This window comes from Pipistrellus kuhlii, unplaced genomic scaffold (assembly GCF_014108245.1).
Source record: "Pipistrellus kuhlii isolate mPipKuh1 unplaced genomic scaffold, mPipKuh1.p scaffold_m20_p_4, whole genome shotgun sequence".
Lineage (NCBI taxonomy): Eukaryota > Metazoa > Chordata > Mammalia > Chiroptera > Vespertilionidae > Pipistrellus > Pipistrellus kuhlii.
The window spans coordinates 38,948,262-38,970,127 of record NW_023425540.1 but is presented as its reverse complement, the minus strand read 5'-3'; the positions used below and the strand labels follow the sequence as shown (position 1 = coordinate 38,970,127).

The following is a 21,866-nucleotide window of genomic DNA, read 5'->3' as shown; positions in this document are numbered from 1 at the left end:
CTGTGCAATCTTCATGACTGGGCCTGTGCCACAATCTCCCCTTCAGCAACTCAGACCCTGGCTGGAAACAAGCCTCACTTGGAAGAACAGTTAGCAGTGCTGGTCTTCTCCCAAACTTGGAGCAGGTCTGACCTCCTGCAAACTGGCTGGATGGCTAGCACCTTGCATCATGTTAGAGAACCTTCCTTATTATGTCCCAGACTGTCCCCTGCCAGACACTTAATACTGCCACTGCCTGGAGACAATGACCTTGAACCCTCACCAGCTTAAATGTCAACACTGGCCTGGGCAGGCCAGATATGGCCCAGAATGTCCACTTGGAGCTTAGCAATGACTGCTGGTCCCTATGGCATGACACTCCAGCTTCATCTCCTTCCCCGGCCACTCTGCTGGCAAGGGTACCTCTGAAATCTTGTTAGAAAGAATATAAAACATTTAAAGTTAATACATTGTTTAACAAGTATTGTCTTTTTTAAAACATTTTACAGCGTAGCCGAAACCGGTTTGGCTCAATGGATAGAGCGTCGGCTTGGGGACTGAAAGGTCCAGGGTTAGATTGCGGTCAAGGGCATGTACCTTGGTTGCGGGCATATCCCCAGTAGGGGGTGTGCAAGAGGCAGCTGATCGATGACTCTCATCGATGTTTCTAACTCTCTATCACTCTCCCTTCCTCTTTGTACAAAATCAATAAAATATTTTTTTTTAACTTTTAAAAAATAAATAAATAAATAAATTTTTGCAGTGTAAATTCCAATTAAGTGTATTCTGAAACATTTTTGAGAATTTCAGGAGGGATGACGAAATCAATCAAACCACATCACACTCTTAACACCAAAACTCTGGGAGATCAGAGGGCTCAAGTGTGAGTCCCCTTCCTCCTCCTGGGGAGCCATACTGACTCCCAGGTCCAGGGCTCACTGGTAGGGCGCCTGCAGGGAATAACCTGAAAAAGGAATTATAAATATGCCCATCAAATGTGTGGAGGTCATTTAATGGAACAACCATAATAGATGTGTGGGAGATAGGATGGAGAGCCTTCATGGAGAGCAAGATCATATATTTAGAAACAAAACGTACATGGATATGAGAAGTCAGATTGTAAATGCTGAAAAAATCCCAGGGACACAGATGAGCATGTGTTGCACTAAACATGCAGGGCAGGAGGGCTGCTGTCAACCAACTGAGCTGGAAGGCTCACCACGAGACCGTACGTTTATATACTGGTTATTAGAAAGCTCCACACTTAGGATACCTAAGCTCAGTTCCACATATTTTATAGAGAAGCAATCTTGGTTCCATAATTAAACCTTAAAAGTAACAATTGCCAGAAAGTTGAAAACCCCAAAACTCAACAAAACATTATAATGTATAGCAAGTATTCATAAATGTTTATTTCAATGAATGACAAATAATTTCATCCAACAGTCTTTAAATTGCTTCAAACGGTCAATATTTAACTTCAAATTTCATATGATTTTATTCCTTCTGTGTAAAAATTGCTAAAAGCTTGATACGTCTATTTCTTATCAAAAAAGTTTATGCCCAGAGTGAATAAACTGGTGGCTTTATAAAACCATTGTAGTTCAAGAATGAAAAGGTAAATGTTTGCCAGACATTTCACCCAGTTGTGTAAGTTATCTAAAATGAAACAAATAAAAATATAAATTAAATCTTTATATCACTCTCTAAAGTCTTTAGGCTTTATTTAGGTTTTAGTTTTATGTGAAGCTTACTGTCCCTGAAAATTTCTAATTATGTAACACCAGTCTCAATATCCCAAAGTGTTTGTACTTTAAAGCGGGGTGACAGGATGCCGAGAGCCCGACACAGACTTTCTACACGAAGCCGTGTCCCACAGCAATGTCCCACGGTCCTGGTCTACACTCACACGGAGATGGGCCGTCACCGGAGGGCTCTTTTGGGACAGTTGGTGTTCTCAATGCTCTCGTTTTTTGTTCAAAACGTAGACTTCATTTTAATCAGGAGGAGAGATCTGCCACGTCTTCCATTTCACACTCGTCTGTCCACTTTCGCAGGTCTTTTGCATCCGTTGCCGTCCATAATTTTGTAAAACACTTCAGCCTTTTCCTGGAGAGAAAATAAAGTGCAGCTCACTTCAGAAACGGAATGGTTGGGGAACAATACATCTCACGGAAGGCGACGAGGAGTCTGTGACGCCAGAATCCCAGCAGGGCCCTGCGGGGAGGAGGCGGTGTCGGCGACAGCCTGCTGGTGGCGGAAGTTCTCAGCGCTGCTGCCCTCATCGAGGGGCCGAGGTTACTGATCAGCAGCACGATGGCCTCCAGGGAGGGACAGCCGGCCTCCTCCCTTTTCTACTAGTAACCTCAGCCAGAGGCCGCCGATGCTCACAGGATAAAAAGCAAAATTGATTTACTAAAATAAAGCTAGCTGTGAAAAAGGGGGAAATGCCAACATAACACAGACCTGCTTTTTTTTCGGCAGAAAGCAACCCAGTTATGTGTTTAGGTCTGAAGCCAGAGAATCTGAGTTCTAATCACTGCTCCACCACTACCTACCTGTGTGACCCTGGTTTCTTGGTGAGATTCCTACTCTCAGTTGGCCCCGTTTCCCCAACTATAACAAGGGGATTGCAACAACAGTACCTCTCTCACAAGGTTGTCATGGGATTAAATATATAAAGCAGCAAGATAAATAACTGGGCCTCTGTAAACGACTGTCCAGACTTGTTTCTCTGCACAGTAGGCACTCAATAAATATTAGCAATTATAACAAATCCACACCAATGCCTACGATCTGGCCAATAGAATTGATAAAGATAAGCACTTTTAGTGAAAAGGTAAAATAATATAGTGTTGTGGTAAATCATCAGATTCCATCCCAACACAACCTCTTCCTACAAGTCTCTGTCTTGTCAAGATAACATTCTAGATTTCAAAATGTCACACAGTAGTTGGAGGTGGTGGTGCTGGAGGCAGCTGATCAATGATTTTCTCTCACTATTGATGTTTCTATCTTCCTTCCTCTCTCTGAAATAAATAAAGTTTTTTTAATACTTATACATTATCTGTGAATTTTATCGTTCTGATAGGCTAAAGTGTAAAATATATTTTGTAGTGACGTTTTATTATACAAATAAAAAAAATCATAATAAGACAACGAAAGACTAAAGTTGTCTTTGCACTTTGCAAAAAACTAGAGCTAAGTTTATTTTTAAACTCTCATAGGTGATTATTCTTCTCTTGAAAATTTTTTTATATGAATCTATTTTGTAACAAATTAGAAATAGGCTGTCACTAATTACACCATTTTCTTCTAATTGGGCACTGCACAAATGACTCAGAAGAGAATGTCAACAGACAAAGCTATTGTACATGCCGGTCATCCACCACTGACCATGCGGGTGCAGAGTGCAAGGCAGACCAACAAGACAAAGAAAAAGGAGGAAGAGAAGTTGATTGCACAACTGTACTTCAGTATATAAGTTTGCAATTGATTCTTTAACTAATGCATCAATATTTAAATTTGGTGATGATTTCTAGAACAAAAACATATTATTATAGTACGGTAGCCAGACAAGATTTTTCTATTTAACCCACAATTTTCCGTTCAGGTTGCAGTTGGCAGGCCTCCAGGCCCTTCCTGTTGGCCAGAGACATCAGTTTCTTTCCATTTCTCAGCCCACAGCAGGCTTCCCTCAGAGCAGGCAAGCAAGAGTGCCCAGGACAGAGGCCACTGCCTTCTGTAATCCAATCTCAGAGTGACAGGACATCATTTTTGCCATATTCTGTTCAAGTCACTGGGTCTAGCCTACACTCAAGGAGAAGAGATGGGACTGTTGGAGGCAGGGATCTTTGGTGGTCACCGCAGAGGCTGCCTACCAACCTACATAGCAACCTACCTCCCAGGCAGACCAGGAGTGGGCAATAGGAAGATGAGGAGCTTATGTTGTTTGATAATATAATGATGTTTGGAAAACAAAAGACTATACTTTTTTTTTTTTAATTTATATGATATTTTCCTGGGAATGTTTTCCTTCCAAAGTATATCGTGAGTGGATTTATATTAAGATGAGTTTATATATTGACTACATACATGCTGGATTTCAAGGGCAAAGGGTAGAATGCATTCACATAAGTATTCCAGGGGACAGAGAAAAGTCAAGTATAGAATGAAAAATCTGTCAAAAACAAATCCACAAATCCAGCATGTAGATACTGACTATACTTACCTAGTTACATAATACTGTTATTTTCATTCATGTCCTCACAGAATCTTTAATATCCGAATGCAATATATGAAAAAAAGAGGTAGCCCAAAGATTCTATATATTGGGGTTTTTTAGTAATTTTTTTTGTACAAATGAATATTTTAGGCAACTAATGTGTTGTCACATGTTATGGAGCTAAGTGATTCTTTAAAAAAAATGACAGGAAAACCAATTTAGCAACTTAATAGATGAAGCTCTGACTAGAGAAGCAAATTCACATAAACTTTGGGAGAACTGCTTTCATTTTACTGTAATTAAATATTTCAGAATATTTGAAGAGGTGCTTAAAGGTAGACCTAAGGTTCATTTACAAAACAGTCCTCTTCCTTGGACAAAATGGAAGGTTTCATGATAAATTAAAAAATGCAACACAACGACTCTGACCTTTTCATATTTACTAATCCTTCCAGCTCTTTCGACTTGCTGGCTGCTTTCTTTAAAATTTCTCCAGGGACATCTGCTAGTTTAGCCACATTTAGTCCATAACTCCTTGCTGCAATTCCTCTGGTTATTTGATAAAGAAAGGTGACAAACTCAGGGGCTTCTTCACCTACAAAATAAAACAAAAAAGAAGATGAAGAAAACCATGCCTGAAAGTTGAAAGAAATTAGATTAAAGCAGACATATAAATTCTTAAACTTTATTAAAATTTATGATCTGAAAAAGAAACCCACTGTTCCTTATCATCTGTTAGCTCCTTTGATTAAGTCTATATATCCAGAAAGAAAGAAAAAATGCCAATTTGAAAATGCTTTTGCATTTAGGATTTTTTTGCTTAAAATGGTTTTTAAAAATGATTCATTGCACTGAAACCGGTTTGGCTCAGTGGTAGAGCATTGGTCTGGGAACTGAAAAGTCCCAGGTTCTTTTCCGGCCAAGGGCATGTACATTAGCTGTGGGCATATCCCCGGTAGGGGGTGTGCAGGAGGCAGCTGGTCTATGTTTCTCTCTCATCGACATTTCTAGCTCTCTATCTCTCTCCCTTCCTCTCTGTAAAAAATCAATAAAATATATATTAAAAATGATTCATTGCAAATTAAGAAATAATTAGTTTTATGCTGCTCACTGAAAGATTTGATGTGAACATCTATATAAAACAGAGAATGATCTGATACATGCTACACTGTAATTTCACCTTTAAAAACAAATTATTTTAAAAGTGTTACTGCAAAGAAATAATGTGTTCAGTCTTATATGTATGCACCCTATAAAGTAATATACATAAGCTGTTTTTAAAAGTGACAGCAATAAGACAACAACAAAACAGAGAGGGAAATATTACGTTACACAGTTTAAATAAGATTGAGAAATTAGAGTTTATTAATTACTAGTGGCCTGGTGCATGAAAATTCATGCATGGGGGGGGGAGGTCCCCTCAGTCCAGCCTGCCCCCTCTCACGGTCCAGGAACCCTCAGGCCCAGGAGGCTACCTTGCTATCAGGGGAAGGTGATGCCCCATCACACCTTTGCTGCTGCCACTGCCAGCAGTGCAAGCCTCGGCCAGCCTTGGTTACCTGAGCCTCGGGCAGCCCTGAGTGGATGGGCAGCCGCCATCCAAGGCTTGCCTACACCTCAGGACTGCCTTGGGCAGCTGGACAGCCATCTTCCAAGGCTTGCCTGCACCTCGGGCTGGCCCTGGACGGCTGGGGGGCCTGAGGGGACTGGGGACTCTAGAGGCAGGAGCGCAGAGTGTCCAGGCCTGCCTGGGGGTGGGCCCAGCCTTGCCACACACCTGCCACCCCAGTGGGACTGAGGGGACTGGGCACGGCCATCTTTGAGGATGTGGCAGTCAATTAGCATAGTCCCTCCTTATTGGCTAAGGGCACTGCCATCTTTGAGGGCAGGGCAGTCAATTAGCATGGTCCCTCTTTATTAGATAGGATCATAGTAACCAAAAGTAGTCTATATAGAAATGGATGCTGTTCAGTACCACACATATCCCTCTGTGGAATGACAGGTTTATCGCCCTAACCGTTAGAAAGTTGTTGGCTCGAGACCCTTTGCTCTATGCCCTCTTTAGGAACTGCCTCAGCTGAAGAGGGCGGCTTCACCCAAGGTCACGATCCAGCCTGCACCCAGTGACAGATTGCATTGCAGGCTGGCAGGCAGCCTCTAAGATGACCTGCCTCCTAGTGTTCACGCCCTGTGTCATCCCCTCTCCTTGGGTATAGGCTGGACCCAGTGACTTGCTTCCTTTGAACAGAATATGACAAAAACGATGTCACGTCACCTCTGAGATTAGATTACAAAAGGCAGTGGCCTCTATCTTGGGCGGTCTTGCTTGCCTGCTCTGAGGGAAGCCCGTTGACCTGTTGTGGGCTGCGGAGTGGAGAGGCCTACATGGAAAGAAACTGATGTCTCCGGCCAACAGCCAGGAGGGCCTGGAGGCCTGCCATCAGCCACGTGAGTGAGCTTGAAGTAGATATTCTGAGGCCTGCCAACAGCCATGTCAGTGGGCTGCGAAGTGGATTTCACTAGTTGAGTCTTGAAGTGGCTGCTGCCCCAGTCAGTACCTTGCTAGTAGCATTATGAGAGATTGCAAAGTGAAGAGGTCAGCTCAGCTATCCATGGATTCCTACCACAGAAATTAGGAGATAATATGTATTTGCTTTTTTTTAAAAGTAGGTTTATAGTTGTGAGTATATAAAAGTTTATTCTTATATTATTTATTGATTAGTGTATTATTTTCCTTATGAACAACTGTAAACCTATACTTTTTTTAAAAAAATTTTGTTGTTGATTTCAGAGAGGAAAGGAGAGGGAGAGATGAAAACATCAACGATGAGAGAGAAACATCCATCAGCTGCCTCCTACACACCCCACACTGGGGATTGAGCCCACAATCTGAGCATATGCCCTGAATGGGAATTGAACCCTGACTCAAACTGGGTTAGTCCTAACTGTCCTGGTTCATAGGTCGATGCTCAACCACTAAGCCACACCAGCTGGGCTGTGTTTGCAATTTTAAGCTGCTCTGTTTGGGAGTAATATGCTATGCTACAATAGATAACTAATAACAGGTTTACAGCCTGACTCCCTCCCCAGAAGCTGAGGTTGCTGTGAAGGACCATCCCAGCCTCTTTGCGGGGCTGGCAGAAGCCTCCTGGCCACCTCACAGCTCCATCCTGCCCAGCCCAGTACTCCTCAGGAACCCAGTCCATCACACATCAACATACACATGAATTAAAAGCTTTTAAAGAATCGGGATGTAATGAACTACAATAATACAAACACAATGCTGCATATAGTTTGATCTGTGATAAATCTGAAGCATTGTGTAGCTTTTATTATCAAGTTCAATATAATTGTACTGTGTTGCAAAAAATGTCCAACATGAACAAGATATACAATGATTTCTTATACTCTAGTATACTTATAAATTTATCATCAGACTTTTCTCATACATTATTTCATTGCATAAATGCGTATGCATTATTCTTTTACCAGCTAAAAACTAAAACATCAAAAAAGTGAACACAACGGAGAAACTGGATAATGAAATTTTCCTTAACTTCCTCTAAGAATTCAGCAACAGGGAAATAATAGTATCTTTCTGAGGGTGGATGCTGGCAGTGGGAGGTGAAAGAATGCTGATACCCTTTGGGAAAACAGAGACTAAAATTTACATTACAAAGCACCAAGAATACCTTCTGCCTCCAAATATAATTTAAGGAGCTTGAAGAACTCGTGAGGAGGTGGATGGGAACAGATAAGGAAAAGAAGCCGGGAGAAGCCAGTGCCTGACATGGAGTGAGGGATGGAAGCAGGAAACTGCTGCCTGGTAGCTTGAGCCTTTAAGCATCATCTAATTTTTAAAGTTATGTTATGAATAAGCTTTCAAATCAGTAAAATAAAAGCACAAGATGTAAGGCTCTGGGTTAGGAGTTCACATCGAATGCTCACCCCTGACCGTTCTCTATTGGAGAACCCTATTTTGTTTATCCCTATTTTGTGTTTTAGCTTCTAAGCTCCTCCTGTCACTTTGGATGCAGATTAATAGAAATGAAACTGCTTCCATGAGAGAATTTATCATGTGTTTTTCAAGACCGCATGGTGGTGAAAGGCAAGAATTGCCCAATATTACTTTATCTTAGGTCCAGGGTTTTGTTTTATTTGTGTTAGTGGCCTGATTTCTTTTTCAGATCCATCCTTATTGGTCTTCCAAAATAAAATTGGGACTCTGGAGTGTCTTGAAAAATGGATTTTCCATTGTTGCACATCAACTATGTAAAGCATCATAGGCCCACAGGCTGGTAGCTTTAAAAAATTACTACTACAGGGGAAAAATCATGCTAAAATCTATTCCTATTTATATAGCACTTGAATTTGTTTCTATCAGCTAAGGATGTTCTTTTTTTCCTAAAATGTCTCATTTCTGTGACACTAATAGTAAGTGGCAAGGCTAGGGGAAATGCTGCAATCCCACATGGAATCTAGCAGGAGTGGGAGAGAAGAGAACCTGCCAGCAGAAGACTGGATTCTAGGCTCAGGTCACCCCCCACCCAGATGGCCAACACAGGCAAGCCACCTCACCTGTCTGAGATTCGGTTTCCTTGTCAAATAAAATATGTCCTATCCTGCCCAGCCGGGAGTAGCTCAGTGGTTGAGCGTCGACCCAAGAACCAAGAGGTCACCTGTTCGATTCCCAGTTAGGACAAATGTCCAGGTTTTGGGCTCGATCCCCAGTGGAGGGCATGCAAGAGGCAGTCAATCAATGATTCTCTCTCATTGATGTTTCTATCTCTCTCTCTCCTTCTCCCTTCCTCTCTGAAATCAATAAAAACATATTTTTTTTAAAAAGGCCAGTATAGAACATGGCTCTTAATAACATAAGTAAGGTTAAATAATGATTTGGATAAAATATTGGGTATTTTAAAAGATGACAAATTATACTCTGCACTTGACTGTTAAGGGCATCTTTCCTGAGATGAAGCTAAGAGAAAAACCTACATGTCCCCCAACCCCACCTTCTTCTTATGAAAAAATGAGGTGAGGAACACCAAGAAAAGTCTCAGAGATGGCAAGGATAAATGTGAATTCTATTTGACCCAAAGCTTAGAGAAAATTAATTTGGATAAATGGCATTTACTATCAACATTCACAGCTTTTATTATTACTAAGCAGTAAGTTCATGTTTCTATAAACTTTAAGTTATCAAACATGGAAACCAACAACCTTATAGTTGTACCTGTTAAGGAACATTTCATACCTGTATCTTGTTTGCTCTCATCCTCGCTGACCAGGAATCCCATGTGATAATTCCCCACCTGTTGTGAGTAACTTTTCTCTAACTCACAGACTGGCGGATAATGGGTGACAAACAGGGTTAAGGATTCCACCTAAAGTGATAAGACATATAATAAATGTTTTTTTCTTTTTAAATTTTATGTAATTTAAACTTTTCTCCAATTTTCTGTTTTGAAATTTTTTAATCTTCATTAAAGTTGCAAAGAAAATAAGTAAAATGACATCAGTATACTCTTTATCTAGACAACTATTAATATTTTGCCCATTTTCCCCTTCCTTCCTCCTTCCCCACTCTACACACACACAAACACATACACACACACACACACAGACACACACACACACACACACTTTCCTGAACGATCTGAAAATTTCGGACGGTATAACACTTCACCCCTAAATACTTAAGATTCTTATCTTCTATGAACAAAAATATTCTTTTACATAATAAGAATAAAATGTATTACACTCAAGAAATTTAACACTGATATATTTCTATTACAGCTAACAGATAGCCTATATATTTCCCTAAACTGTTCCATTTGTAAATGTTCCTTTTTAATCAAGGATCATGCAGTGCACTTAGTCATGTCTTTCAAATTTCCATTAACTTAGAGGAGTTCCTCAGCCTTTTCTTTTTGTCTTTTATGACATTAACATTTTTGAAGTATCTAAGAGAGCTGTTCTGCATAATGTCCCTCAATTTAGATTTGGCTGATTGTATCCTCATGATTACATTCAGATTAAACCTTATTTGCCAAGAACATCACATATCTCTGTAGGTGATACATCCTTTTCAGTGCATCAGGTGACACACATCAACTTGGGGGTGCTAAATTTGCCTATCTGGTTTAAGTGGGTGTCCAGAAGGTTCCTTCATTGTACTGATACCTTTATCTCCTTTATAATAAATAAATATTTTGTAAGGTGATACTTTGAGTCTCCAACCATCTTTCAAAGGTTTTACCCCTATGGTCAGTGCCAGAATCAGTTATTATCATGTTGGTTACTAAATCTTGTGTTGTGTTTTTTTTGTTGTTGTTTTTTTTAAATATCTACATAATTATTAGTTGGCATTCTATAAATAGTGCTTTACCTTACCCTCACCCTACCTTCAGCATTTTAACATTTGTTTTCTATTTTTTGGTATCAGTACAGAGTCCATGTATTCTTTAATAAGCATTATTTAAAAGCACACATTATTATGTCTTATAGAAATCCCTGTCTTGAGGGAAGTTAACACCAAATCATGGTCTAAAAATTAATAGAAGAGGGTCATTAAATTGGAGACCTCCAGATTTGATTCATCTGTCACTCATCTTATTAACAATTACAAATAAAGCTATGAAGGCAGGATTTCTGTGACAAAGAGGCTCTTAAAATCTCCACAGTACCTTTCCTGAGCTGACAGGCCTTTCTGGCCAAAAGACCTAAGGGTTTGTGCAACAGCACTGCTCCCCTCAGGGCCGCAGTAACTCACAGCAGCAAAGCACAGCCTCCCCATCGCTCCTCCCTCATCACCCTTCCCCATCTTAGCAATCAAAAGACACCACGAAAATAAGTAATTTCATCCACAAAAAGGTTGGAGACTAATGTTTCAGAAGAATCCTCTTCAATGACTTTCTCTGAAGTAAATTTTATCTGAAAATAGCACTCTCTTCATTAACAGTTACTAGTAAATATCCAAAAACTGCTAGAGAAGTGACAAATTCAATTCTGTCTTAATCTATTCCTAAATGAGTCTTTGAAATATCAACAAACTGCTTTTGATGGCTCCTGCTTTTTCGTGGTCTTCCCACTTCCCACACTGAATCAGGGCTGGCCTACGTGGCCCACAGAAGGTGGCAGCAGTGGCAGTGGCATCTGCCACTAAGTCATAGGAAGCATTGTTGCTTCGGCCTTGGTCTCTTGGACTGATTCCTCAGGGGAAGGCAGCCTTGTGGGAAGGCCATAGGGAGAGCAGCTGAGGGTCCTGGCCAAGCACCAGCACCAGGTTGCTGGCCATGTCTCTGTGCCATACTGGAAGAGGACCCTCCAGCCCCAGGCAAGCCTTCGATGACTCCAGCCCTGACTGACTACCTGAATAGGGCCAGAGGAAGGGGGGCCGGGTCTGACTGGAAATGGGAGACAGCTATAATAATGCCAACAATAAAAAGAAAAGAAAATATTTTTAAAATACTAGTATGCTTCTACTGCCTACCTAAGAAAGAGGGGAAGAAATGGAAATAGAAGTCACAGAGACAAAAGAGTAAAACAAGCAGAGAACAAAACAGAAAAAGATACACTCAAAGTTCAGGGGCAGGTGACAGAAAGGGAGTGAGAGAAAGGGAGAGACCAAAATGAACCAGGACAGGAAGTAAGTAAACGGTGAGAGTTTGATGAAGATGTTGTAAGTTTGACACTATCGAAATTTCACACTGAGATGCTTAGAAATGCAATCTGAAAACAGATCTGCGGCATAGGAGGGAGGTTGCTGAAACACAGAAGGACACAGAGATTAAAACAAAGATTTTTCATGGAGATCTTTTAGCCTATTATTGCAAAAAGTAAGTCACAGTGTAAAAATGGCACTATCTTCTTTTTGTTCTTTCTCAAGTATCGGGTTGCGGGTGGGTGGTTCCTGCTTTTGGTATAGAACTTGCCACAAATAAGATACAGTTCTTGGGGGTGGGGTGGAATATTGTCAGGGAGGAACATCAAACACTATCACAAACACTATTTAGGGCCAATCTATCTGAGCTCAATGTATAGCTTTCGAATAATCAATTACTGTAACAATTAAAGATGATTTTGAATATTTAGAAACTGAAGACGGAAAAACAATTTGTACAGTATATACCATTTATGTACAAAAAAAACAAACAAACATATAAGGTACTTACATCTCTAATAAAATGCTCAAGTGTCGCATAAGCAATGGCAATTCCATCGTGGGTGCTCGTCCCCCTTCCTAATTCATCCAGGATAACCAAGGACTGTGACGTGGCTTTTCTTATTATTTCTGCTGTGTCAGTTAGTTCTTCCATAAATGTACTCTGTCCTTTATATATATTATCTGCAGCTCCCATCCTACAAATAAGATGAGGACAGATCCCCCCCTGAACTTTATTAGTAAATGAGGCATTATTTTCTCAACAACAAATATATAAGGTCCTTAGGGGTCCATACACTTTGAGCCAATCAAAGCTGAAATTAAACAGAAGAAACCTTACATCGGATACAGAATGCCCACCCTCACACTGCCCCTGGTAGGAACCTTCTGGATGGAAGAGTTAGGGCTGGGCAGAGCTCCTGCAGAGAAGGGAAACTTCTGACCCTGCCTTTTCCTGACCCTTCACTGCAAACCACAGTTATGGTACTCTCGGGGGAAACGGTGCTTCTCTACGCCACTGTGTTTAAATCCACAAACACTAGGATACTGAACAAGTAATGGCCTCTTCCTGTGTTGCCTTAACTGATATTTCAAATTAAAGTACCATGTTGAAGTAACTTAAGATAAAACTTTTTTACTCTAACTAGACTTATGGAGGGTTAGTAACCTCAGACACCTAATACAGGTCTGACTTCCCGAAAGAGTTCTCAGAGATGTCAAGAAATGGGCCCAAAAGATGTAAATGTTTCTTTCCTGTGAGACTGCCTGGAGCCTTGGGTATCCTGCTATACAATGCATTTCTCACAGGATGATCTAGTCCACAGCTCTTCTCTGACCTTTAACCATGAACCCCTACACCTTCTCCCGGGGCACCTTGTGATGACAGAACAGCTTGGTCTATAGAGCACATTTGGAAAAACACCGATTTTAGTACAAAAAAGAATCTGGAAAAGAAAGGAATAATTAGGTAGCTCTCACTCAAGGTCATGCAGTTGGTAGCAAAACTTAGAATTCAGATTTTCAACAGACTAGCCAGCTTTGTGAATTCTGGTAACTATTTTCTCAGCAAAACACTTTCATAGTTTTGTTATAACAGTGTACACGGGACCTACAGAAGCATAATGTACCTTTTATTTCTGGAGAAACCAAGCCATCCCCATCCTGTGCCTAAAGCCCTGAACAGGGCAAAGGAGAGGAAGCGAATCTCCCCACAGATCAGGGAGCCTTAGGAACCAGTGACATTTAGAGCCTTCAATAAACTACAGTATCTATGACGGAGTTGATACGGTCTAACTAGCATTGCTGTCAACTTTATCCATTTTAAAGCCATAACTTCTCAACATCATTTATGGGATGTTGCTAGCTTAGGAACATTCTGGCTTTTTCAAAGTTCAAATACTGTTATTTACTCCTCAGTTTTCAGTGTGTACTAATATTTCCCTACCACAAAGTGAGATTAAACTTTCCCACCTCTCCAGCCACTCTGAACTCTCCCATTTACCAGTAACACTGACTGGTGTCATCCCTGACAGGTTGTGAGCTGACAAAAAGAACAAATACCTGGCTGGTAATAAAATAGCTCTGGTAAAGCAAATGTTTTCTCAAGAATTAGAATAACAAGCAAATACTGAGCAGGATTTTAACACAACAGTTTGAGTGCTCTCTAGAAACCTTATAGTAATAGAGTGGTTTCACTGGCAATGTCAGGGACTGGAGAATGCTCTTGGGAAAGATATTCAAAGGTCAGATTTCAAATCAGAGAGAAAGGATGAATGACCAGTCCAAAAAGAAAAGAAAAAGATGCTAGTTGATTGGATATTTCAGAAAAAATAGGGGGGGGAAATGTGTGTCCCCACCTAAATAAAAATACTATATTTTTAAAAACATTAGTGGATTTAAACGTTTAATGCAAAAATAGAAACCATAAACACACCAGGCGGTATAGATGAAATTTAATTTCTAGACAGGTAGATGGTGACTTTATGTACTGATGCGCCTCATGGTATTACAGGTTTTGGGCCTTTAGGCCAGACCAGATGTGATAGCAGGATCTTAGATGTTTAGTTCTTAAACAATGGTTCCAACTTTACTATTAGGCCAGTGGCTTTCAAGTATCTTTTTAGCTGTTAAATCCTTTGCTCAAATGAAATTTTACAAAGGAATTCACTCTGCAGATGAGATCAAAGACATGCCAATTTGGTTAAAAACCTAGCACTATTAGGCCCTTTTCCCCATCTGTGGGACTCTTAAAACCCTGTAGAGATCAGTTTGAAAGCCACTGCATTTGGAGCCAACACATTTTCTATTACAATTCTATTTTTCCACCGCACCTGATGACAAAGTGGAGCGGCTGCCAGGAGATGCTGAAGAAATGCTGGCTCATTAGCCAGGCTCCAAAGCCACTGGGGAAATATGCGTTTGTAACTGGGGGAGCTGTTCACGGGGAAAAATGTTTTCCTGTTAACTTCTCTTAGGAAATATATAGTGTGTTTATTTTTACAATACATTTTAACAATATAATGTCTGTATATGATTCTGATGGACACAGAATTTTATCACTAAGCACATTTTCCTTTTCATCTTTGTTACTAAGAAACAACTGTATGACATTTATATTACCAAATAGCAAATCTGACTTTATCTTACATTTTCCTCCTTATTTCTCTTATCCAGTGTCTCTGGAGACCATATTACTCTTATGGCATCTCACTCTTACTGTTTATATCTTACTGTATATATCCCAGTAAGCTGCCTAAAATAAGTTTCTGGAGCAAGGAGGGGTATAAATTAATTTACAAAAAGTTTGTAATTTTTCATTAACTCAACAAGCATTTGTGATACATATTACAGAACAATGAGTCTGAAATTTTCCAAGTGTTAAAATATGTTAGAGATTTAGCCAAAACCGGGTGGCTCAATGGATAGAGCGTCAGCCTGAGGACTGAAAGGTCCCACGTTCGATTCTGGTCAAGGGCCTGTACCTTGGTTGCAGGTACATCCTCAGTGGGGGGTGTGCAAGAGGCAGCTGATCGATGTTTCTCTCTCATCAATGTTTCTAGCTTTCTATCCCTCTCTCTTCCTCTCTGTAAAAACTCAAAAAAGTATTTTTTTTAAATATGTTAGAGATTTAAAAGAATTCCAGGACGTATATCATTATCATTCTGTCTGTATTTATATTAAAATGTAGTGAAAATGCATTCTTTATATTTCATCTTAGAGTTAGTTTGCTCTGAGCCGACAGGTTATGTTATGTGATTAAGAAGAAAAAAACAACAACACTGATATTTTTAGGAGTGGCTGCTGACTAATCTTTCTAATCCCCCTATTCCTTTCTTGCCTATAACCCTTATATAGGTCAACAAAGCTTAATAAAGCATTAATAGAAGAAATAAATTATTGCTTTTTTGAATTAGTTTCTAAAATCAAGAACATTTTCATGAAAATTTCAAAAAGAGTTTGTTTTTATGAAATCTTGATATTTTGAGAAACATTCTACACGCTGCTAAATTAGAACAAAATGGGGTGAGGCTTGCCCCTTCAAATCACAACCTCTCGGCCTATGCAAGAAAAATGCTAGCATGAGGTTTGACATACTTTAAGTGCTTTTAAAATAATGGTGATTTTTTTTTAATATAAGTAAAATTTACCACTTTTAAGTGTCTAATTCAGTGGTATGAAGCACATTCACAATGTGGTATAGTCATCACCACTATCCACTAGCAGAACCTTTTCATCATTGCAAAACAGAAATTCTTTACCCATTAAAAAGATAATTCCACATTTTTTCCTCCCTTAGCTCCTGGTTGCTACAATTGTTATGATTTTGGGGAATGTTTCTGCAGCTACTAAACATGAATAATGATTTTTCAAAAAGAAAATACCTACTTTCTGTCTCTATGAATTGGTGTACTGTAGGTTCCTCACTAAGTTGAATTATACCCTATTGTCCTTTCAGTGCTTTGTATAGCAGGATTTTTATATCAGCTTGTTTTGTCTTCTTTTTAAAATTGAAAATATTCTATTCATTTCACTTTGCTCTAAAAACTTTGCAGAATTCTGTGCAGAGTAAGTATCAATATTTCTTGGGGCTTTAAAGTCAAAGAAGAGAAAAAGCTGCATAAAACTCCCCAATTATTAAAAGATATAATAATGTATGTTATTTAAAAGGCATAAAAATATAAAATAGGCCGGGACTGGTTTGGCTCAGTGGATAGAACGTGGGTCTGCGGACTGAAGGGTCCCAGGTTCGATTCCGGTCAAGGGCATGTACCTTGGTTGCGGGCACATCCCCAGTGGGGGGTGTGCAAGAGGCAGCTGGTCGATGTTTCTCTCTCATTGACATTTCTAACTCTCTGTCCCTCTCAATTCCTCTCTGTGTAAAATCAATAAAACATATTTAAAAATATATATATATATGTGTGTGTGTATATATATGTGTGTGTATATATTTATATATATATAAAATAGATCTGTAATACATTTAATGAAACATTAACTCAAAAATGGAATGAAATCACAATGATTTACCACTATATGTGTATGCTTTTTAAGGCCATATACCCAAACAACAACGATTTTCAGGTGGTAAAATTACAAGTGACATTTTTTCCCTTTTTTACAGTTTCAAATTTTGCCCAATGAACATGTATTACAATGAAATTAGAAAAACAGATGTTATTTTTTAAAATCACAGATACATTTAGAAACACTTTATAATCTTTTGTATGATTATGTTAAGACAAAGTAATTACCAAGTTAAATAAATAGCTTTCTTTCACCAAAATCAAAAATACTTTATTGGTGGCAAAGAAATTACTATAATAGACAAGAAAAAGCTTCCTTTCTCCAGTATAATTGTTTCCAGTAAGAGATGCAATCAGATCACACTATACTATGTAAAGTCAATTCACAAAAGCTCCAACACCGAACGGCAAATATAGCCAAGCAAAAACCACTGTAGCAACCTTTCAATTTCAGTTGAAATATTACTGAGAATCAAGGAAAATGCCAAACTTGTATTGACTCGCAAGAAACCGTGTTCACTGGACCATCTACACAGCATATGCAGACCATTTATGAAAGATGCAGGTGTTTCCCTATCAAAGGACACCCATACGGTACTGACGGGGCAAATGATTCTTAGTCCCCCCTGTGGGAAAGGCCCGAGAATTTCTTTTTCTTTTCTTTTTTTTTCTTTTTAATTTTTTGATTTTTTACAGAGAGGAAGGGAGGGAGATAGAGAGCCAGAAACGTCGATGAGAGAGAAACATCGACCAGCCGCCTCCTGCACATCCCCTACCCGGGGATGTGCCCGCAGCCAACGCACATGCCCTTGACCGGAATCGAACCCGGGACCCCTCAGTCCGCAGACCGATGCTCTACCACTGAGCCAAACCGGTTTCGGCAAGGCCCAAGAATTTCAAAGAACAATAATTAACAGAGAAAATGCTGTTTACCGGCCTTACCTATATCTGTGAAAACCACAAATAATTAAGGTCATCAAAGGACGGATAAATCAGAGTAATCAATAAGATCAATAGAGGGGAACACAACACAACCCTAAAGATGCATCCTTATAACTGAACTCACATTATGACCTCAAGCAAATCACAATCTCTGGGATTCTGTGTTTCCTTCTGTCAAGTGTCAAGAATTGAAATTGAACAATGGCTTCTAAATCTGTATTTGTTTCCGATTTAGGTTTTGAATACAGAGTCCAAGGGGCCCCTTCATCGTACCAATCCCAATAGTAACTCCAGGGGATCTGCACTGAGGGGACCTCCTAGGATCTGCCCTTAAAATCCAACCAAACCAAACACACACATGGCTACGAGGCATCACGTTCACATAACCACTTCCCATCCAAGAGGTAAAGTGAGATACTTCCTATTGGCTCTGACATGACGACAGGAGCTATGTAAAGCACAGAGACATTCATAAGATTAACATTTCTGATGCCAATGAAATTAAGAACAGCCCACTCATTTAGTAAAAAATCATTCACTGTGTGGTTTTTAGTGCTGGTATTTACTGCCAAGTAGAAGAATGCACTGATTCAATATGTTTCTTCCTGTCCAGAAGGACATGTGTTCTTTAACAGAGTACAAATACTCTGCAGTAAGTACTCAGTCAGTATTTTCTGAATTAAACTAAACTGGGCAAACAAACCAGTTATCCACACAAAGGCAACCATTTAAAATAATTTAAGCATCTGAATGCCTGTTACCTTCCACTTTCCTCTCAAAATAAATACACTGGTGCCATTCTGAGTACATAGCATTTCTGAAGCTAGGTGCCATAAGAGAGAGTTTACATGGTCAGCATGGCATGAAAATTATTAACCGGGGACCACTTAATATAAAAACCCTTTTCTACCAACATTTAATTGACATAAATAGAAATAAATTATGCTGAGAGAAGCCAATTGTTTTTGCTTTTTTTAACCAGAATTAATAATTAATTGTCTTTCTAAAACTTAATTACTGACTCTAAGAAGTAGAATGAGGTTTAAGTTTGCATTTATCAGGATAATAAACAAAGGATCATTTTTCAGTAATGTAGTCAATGATGGTAATGATCCTTAGAAATGTGTGTCTAGAAATAGGTCACTGATGAGTACATATACGACAATACACTGATATAAATATACCAATTAGAGCTCATTGTGCATGTTTGCCAAAATTTCACTTTAAAATAAATGTTTCTTGGTTACAACATTCAGGGCAGTAAAAAAGATTCCTAAAGGTTTCTGTTTACAGCTCTGACACATTTCTTTAGACTTCTTATAGCACAATGCACAGCATAAAGTAGGCACTCAATGAATATTTATGAATGCATGAATTTAAACACAGTGTTGTAAATGTCCAATTAATAATATAAAACTAACCAATTTAAAAATAAAGTTTGGAACCAGATTTTATGCTCCAAAAACATTGTTAATGCTTCTTTCCCCCCATGGGGCACAAAAAGGATTTGAAGTGATACAGAATAACAATATATTATAGTGGAAGAATTACAATGAATGTGAAACTAGAATTATAAACCATACGGTAGATTCTTGAATTTAAGACAGCAAATTTAGCATGAGCGTTTAAAATGCTAATTTGGGGATCTCACACTGGAGATTCCAATCTAATGGGCCAGTGATAGGTCTTAGAAAGTAGACTAAACAGCATCTCTGATTCTGATGCAGCTGGAGACATATTCCAGTGTAAGAAGAGAAGGGAACAACTAACACAAATTCGCTTCTACACCTGAGCCTTGAATTTAGCTCTTGCCTCCTTGGCAGTCAGGACAAAAAGGAATTAAAGAGGAAGCAGCCACGGGTGATAACAGGAGGCTGGGCAGTTTGACAGGGAAGCCAGAAGCCATTTTAAATTGCTGCAAACAGGAGAGAAAAAAATTCCTTAGCATTTAACAAAAAGTAATTTATGTGATGTCACTGCCTGCAAAATATATTAAGTAATTGAAATAAAATTATCTTTATGAGAAATTTTGGAGAAAATAAAGAAACATCATCAAATGGGTATGTCTTACTCTAATTTAATTTTAAAGCAAAGGACAAATTTACACAGGGCTGATGGGATTCTGAATTGGCCCAGCCTCTTTGAAGAATAAGCAAGATGCACATTTTTTACACTTTACAGTCCTGTGCCTGGATAAAACCTAGATTCAGAAAACTCATTTATGTGCACTAGGAGATGTGTGTAACACTGTTTGTGCTTATAACTAATTTGAATCATGTTAAGTATCAATCAAGAAAAATAAATTATGGTATATGTATATAATGGAATATCACCATTAAAGATAAAATTGTGTGGACGAGAATTTTATGTATCCATATTGGTGAATTTCACAAATATAATATTGTGGGTGGGGAAAGTCACTTGCAGAAGAATACATAGTGTGATATGGTACATATAAAATTTTTAAACATGCCAAATAATTGTATGTATTGTTTCAAAAAATACACCTACATAGTAAAAATATAGAGACATTCATGGGATGAAAACCAGAGTCAAGAAGGGCAGTTACTTGGGATGGGGTGGAGGGGAATAGGATAAGGGAGGCTCAAGGGTCCAGTTTTATTGGCAATACTTTATTTCCTTAGTAGGGTGGAGTCTTTAAATTTCTCATGTTGAGTTAATTTACAAATATGTGGAGATCAAAATAACCCCTATTTGGTGATATGGCATCAAACAAATTTTAGGTTGCTTTGCTTTGTTCACTCTCAGATAAAAAAAAAACAAGCTTCAAAGTATTTTAATGTCTACTCAAGTATGTCAATATTAGCATGTAATATATTCTGTTATGATTCCCAGTCAAATATTAAATAAATATGAAGCTGGACAGTAAATCAAAAACTCTATATGCATAGCTTGACTATACACTATGAACTACATTCACTTTTTTCTCAAAATGTCAAAAGTATAAATAATACTTTAAGAACTAATAAATCTAATGTCTAACTACTGTGCTGTACACCTGAAACTGATATATTATAGTATTGATTGTCAACTGCAATGGAAAAACATTTTCTTTGAATAATAATGTTGTGATAAGCTTGAAGTGAGAGATTACTAGAATTAGTGGGGTGATGACATTATAAAGGATAAAAATGTCAAATCACAATGTTGTATACCTGAAACTAGTACAACTAATATCGCATACCAACTACACTTACAAATTGAAAAAAATTTAAAGCAAAAAACACAAATCTAAATTGATAAATCTGTATAAATAGATTAAACTATGAACTCTAGTTAGTGAGACCAAATTTTTTCACCCATATTCCTAATAAGGCATTAAATTTAGGTTTTTATATTGAGGATTAAGATCTAGTTAGTTGCAAACAATGTTCTCAGAGTAAAAAGAATATGAGAAACTAGAGGCGAGGTGCACAACATTCATGCACTGCTGGAGGGGAGGATCCCTCAACTCAGCCTGCATCCTCTTGCAGTCTGGGACCCCTCAGCGGAAATCCCTCAAGGAGTCCTTAGAGCAGCCGTGGAGGCAGAAGAGGCTCCCACCACCACCACCACCACCACCACCACCACCACCACCACCGCTGCGCCAGCCGTGAGCCCGGCTTCTGCCCCTCCCCCTGAGAGAGCGCACTGACCACCAGGGAGCAGCTCCTGCATTGAGCGTCTGCCCTGTGATGGTCAGTGCACATCATAGCGACCGGTCATTCCGCCATTCAGTCTATTTGCATATTAGGATTTTATTATATAAGATTATCTTGTGCCAGTGCCCTTTTCAGGCTGTTCCCAGTTCCCACTTACAACACAGTGAGAATGCAATAGTCTCCAGACTCTGCTCTACAGAGCCCAGCAGCCAAGTCTCCAAGCCTTCCATCTCCAATCCAGGCAGCGCAGGTCTGCTTTTATCTGTTTAAATATTAATACTAATCTGCTTCATAAGATTTTCTCTAAAGTAAGAATTCAGTAACTAAAAGAAAACTTGAAACTATTGGACAAAATGGTCTTACGTCTTTCC

At 39.0% G+C, this 21,866-nt stretch overlaps 1 protein-coding gene across 2 annotated transcripts in view; it reads right to left on the bottom strand.

Moving 5' to 3' along the window:
- Window positions 1-1,367: 1,367 nt before the first annotated feature.
- The window catches only part of MSH3 (mutS homolog 3), a 113,209-nt gene continuing 92,710 nt past the window's right edge, over window positions 1,368-21,866 (bottom strand). For both annotated transcript variants that reach the window (XM_036409185.2, XM_045571671.1), the window contains 4 exons: window positions 12,379-12,565; window positions 9,459-9,588; window positions 4,634-4,799; window positions 1,368-2,088 (listed from right to left, as the gene is read on the bottom strand). In XM_036409185.2, the coding sequence (XP_036265078.1) occupies window positions 1,980-2,088; window positions 4,634-4,799; window positions 9,459-9,588; window positions 12,379-12,565 (592 nt within the window). In that variant the 3' untranslated portion in view covers window positions 1,368-1,979. The remainder of the gene's footprint in view (window positions 2,089-4,633; window positions 4,800-9,458; window positions 9,589-12,378; window positions 12,566-21,866) is intronic.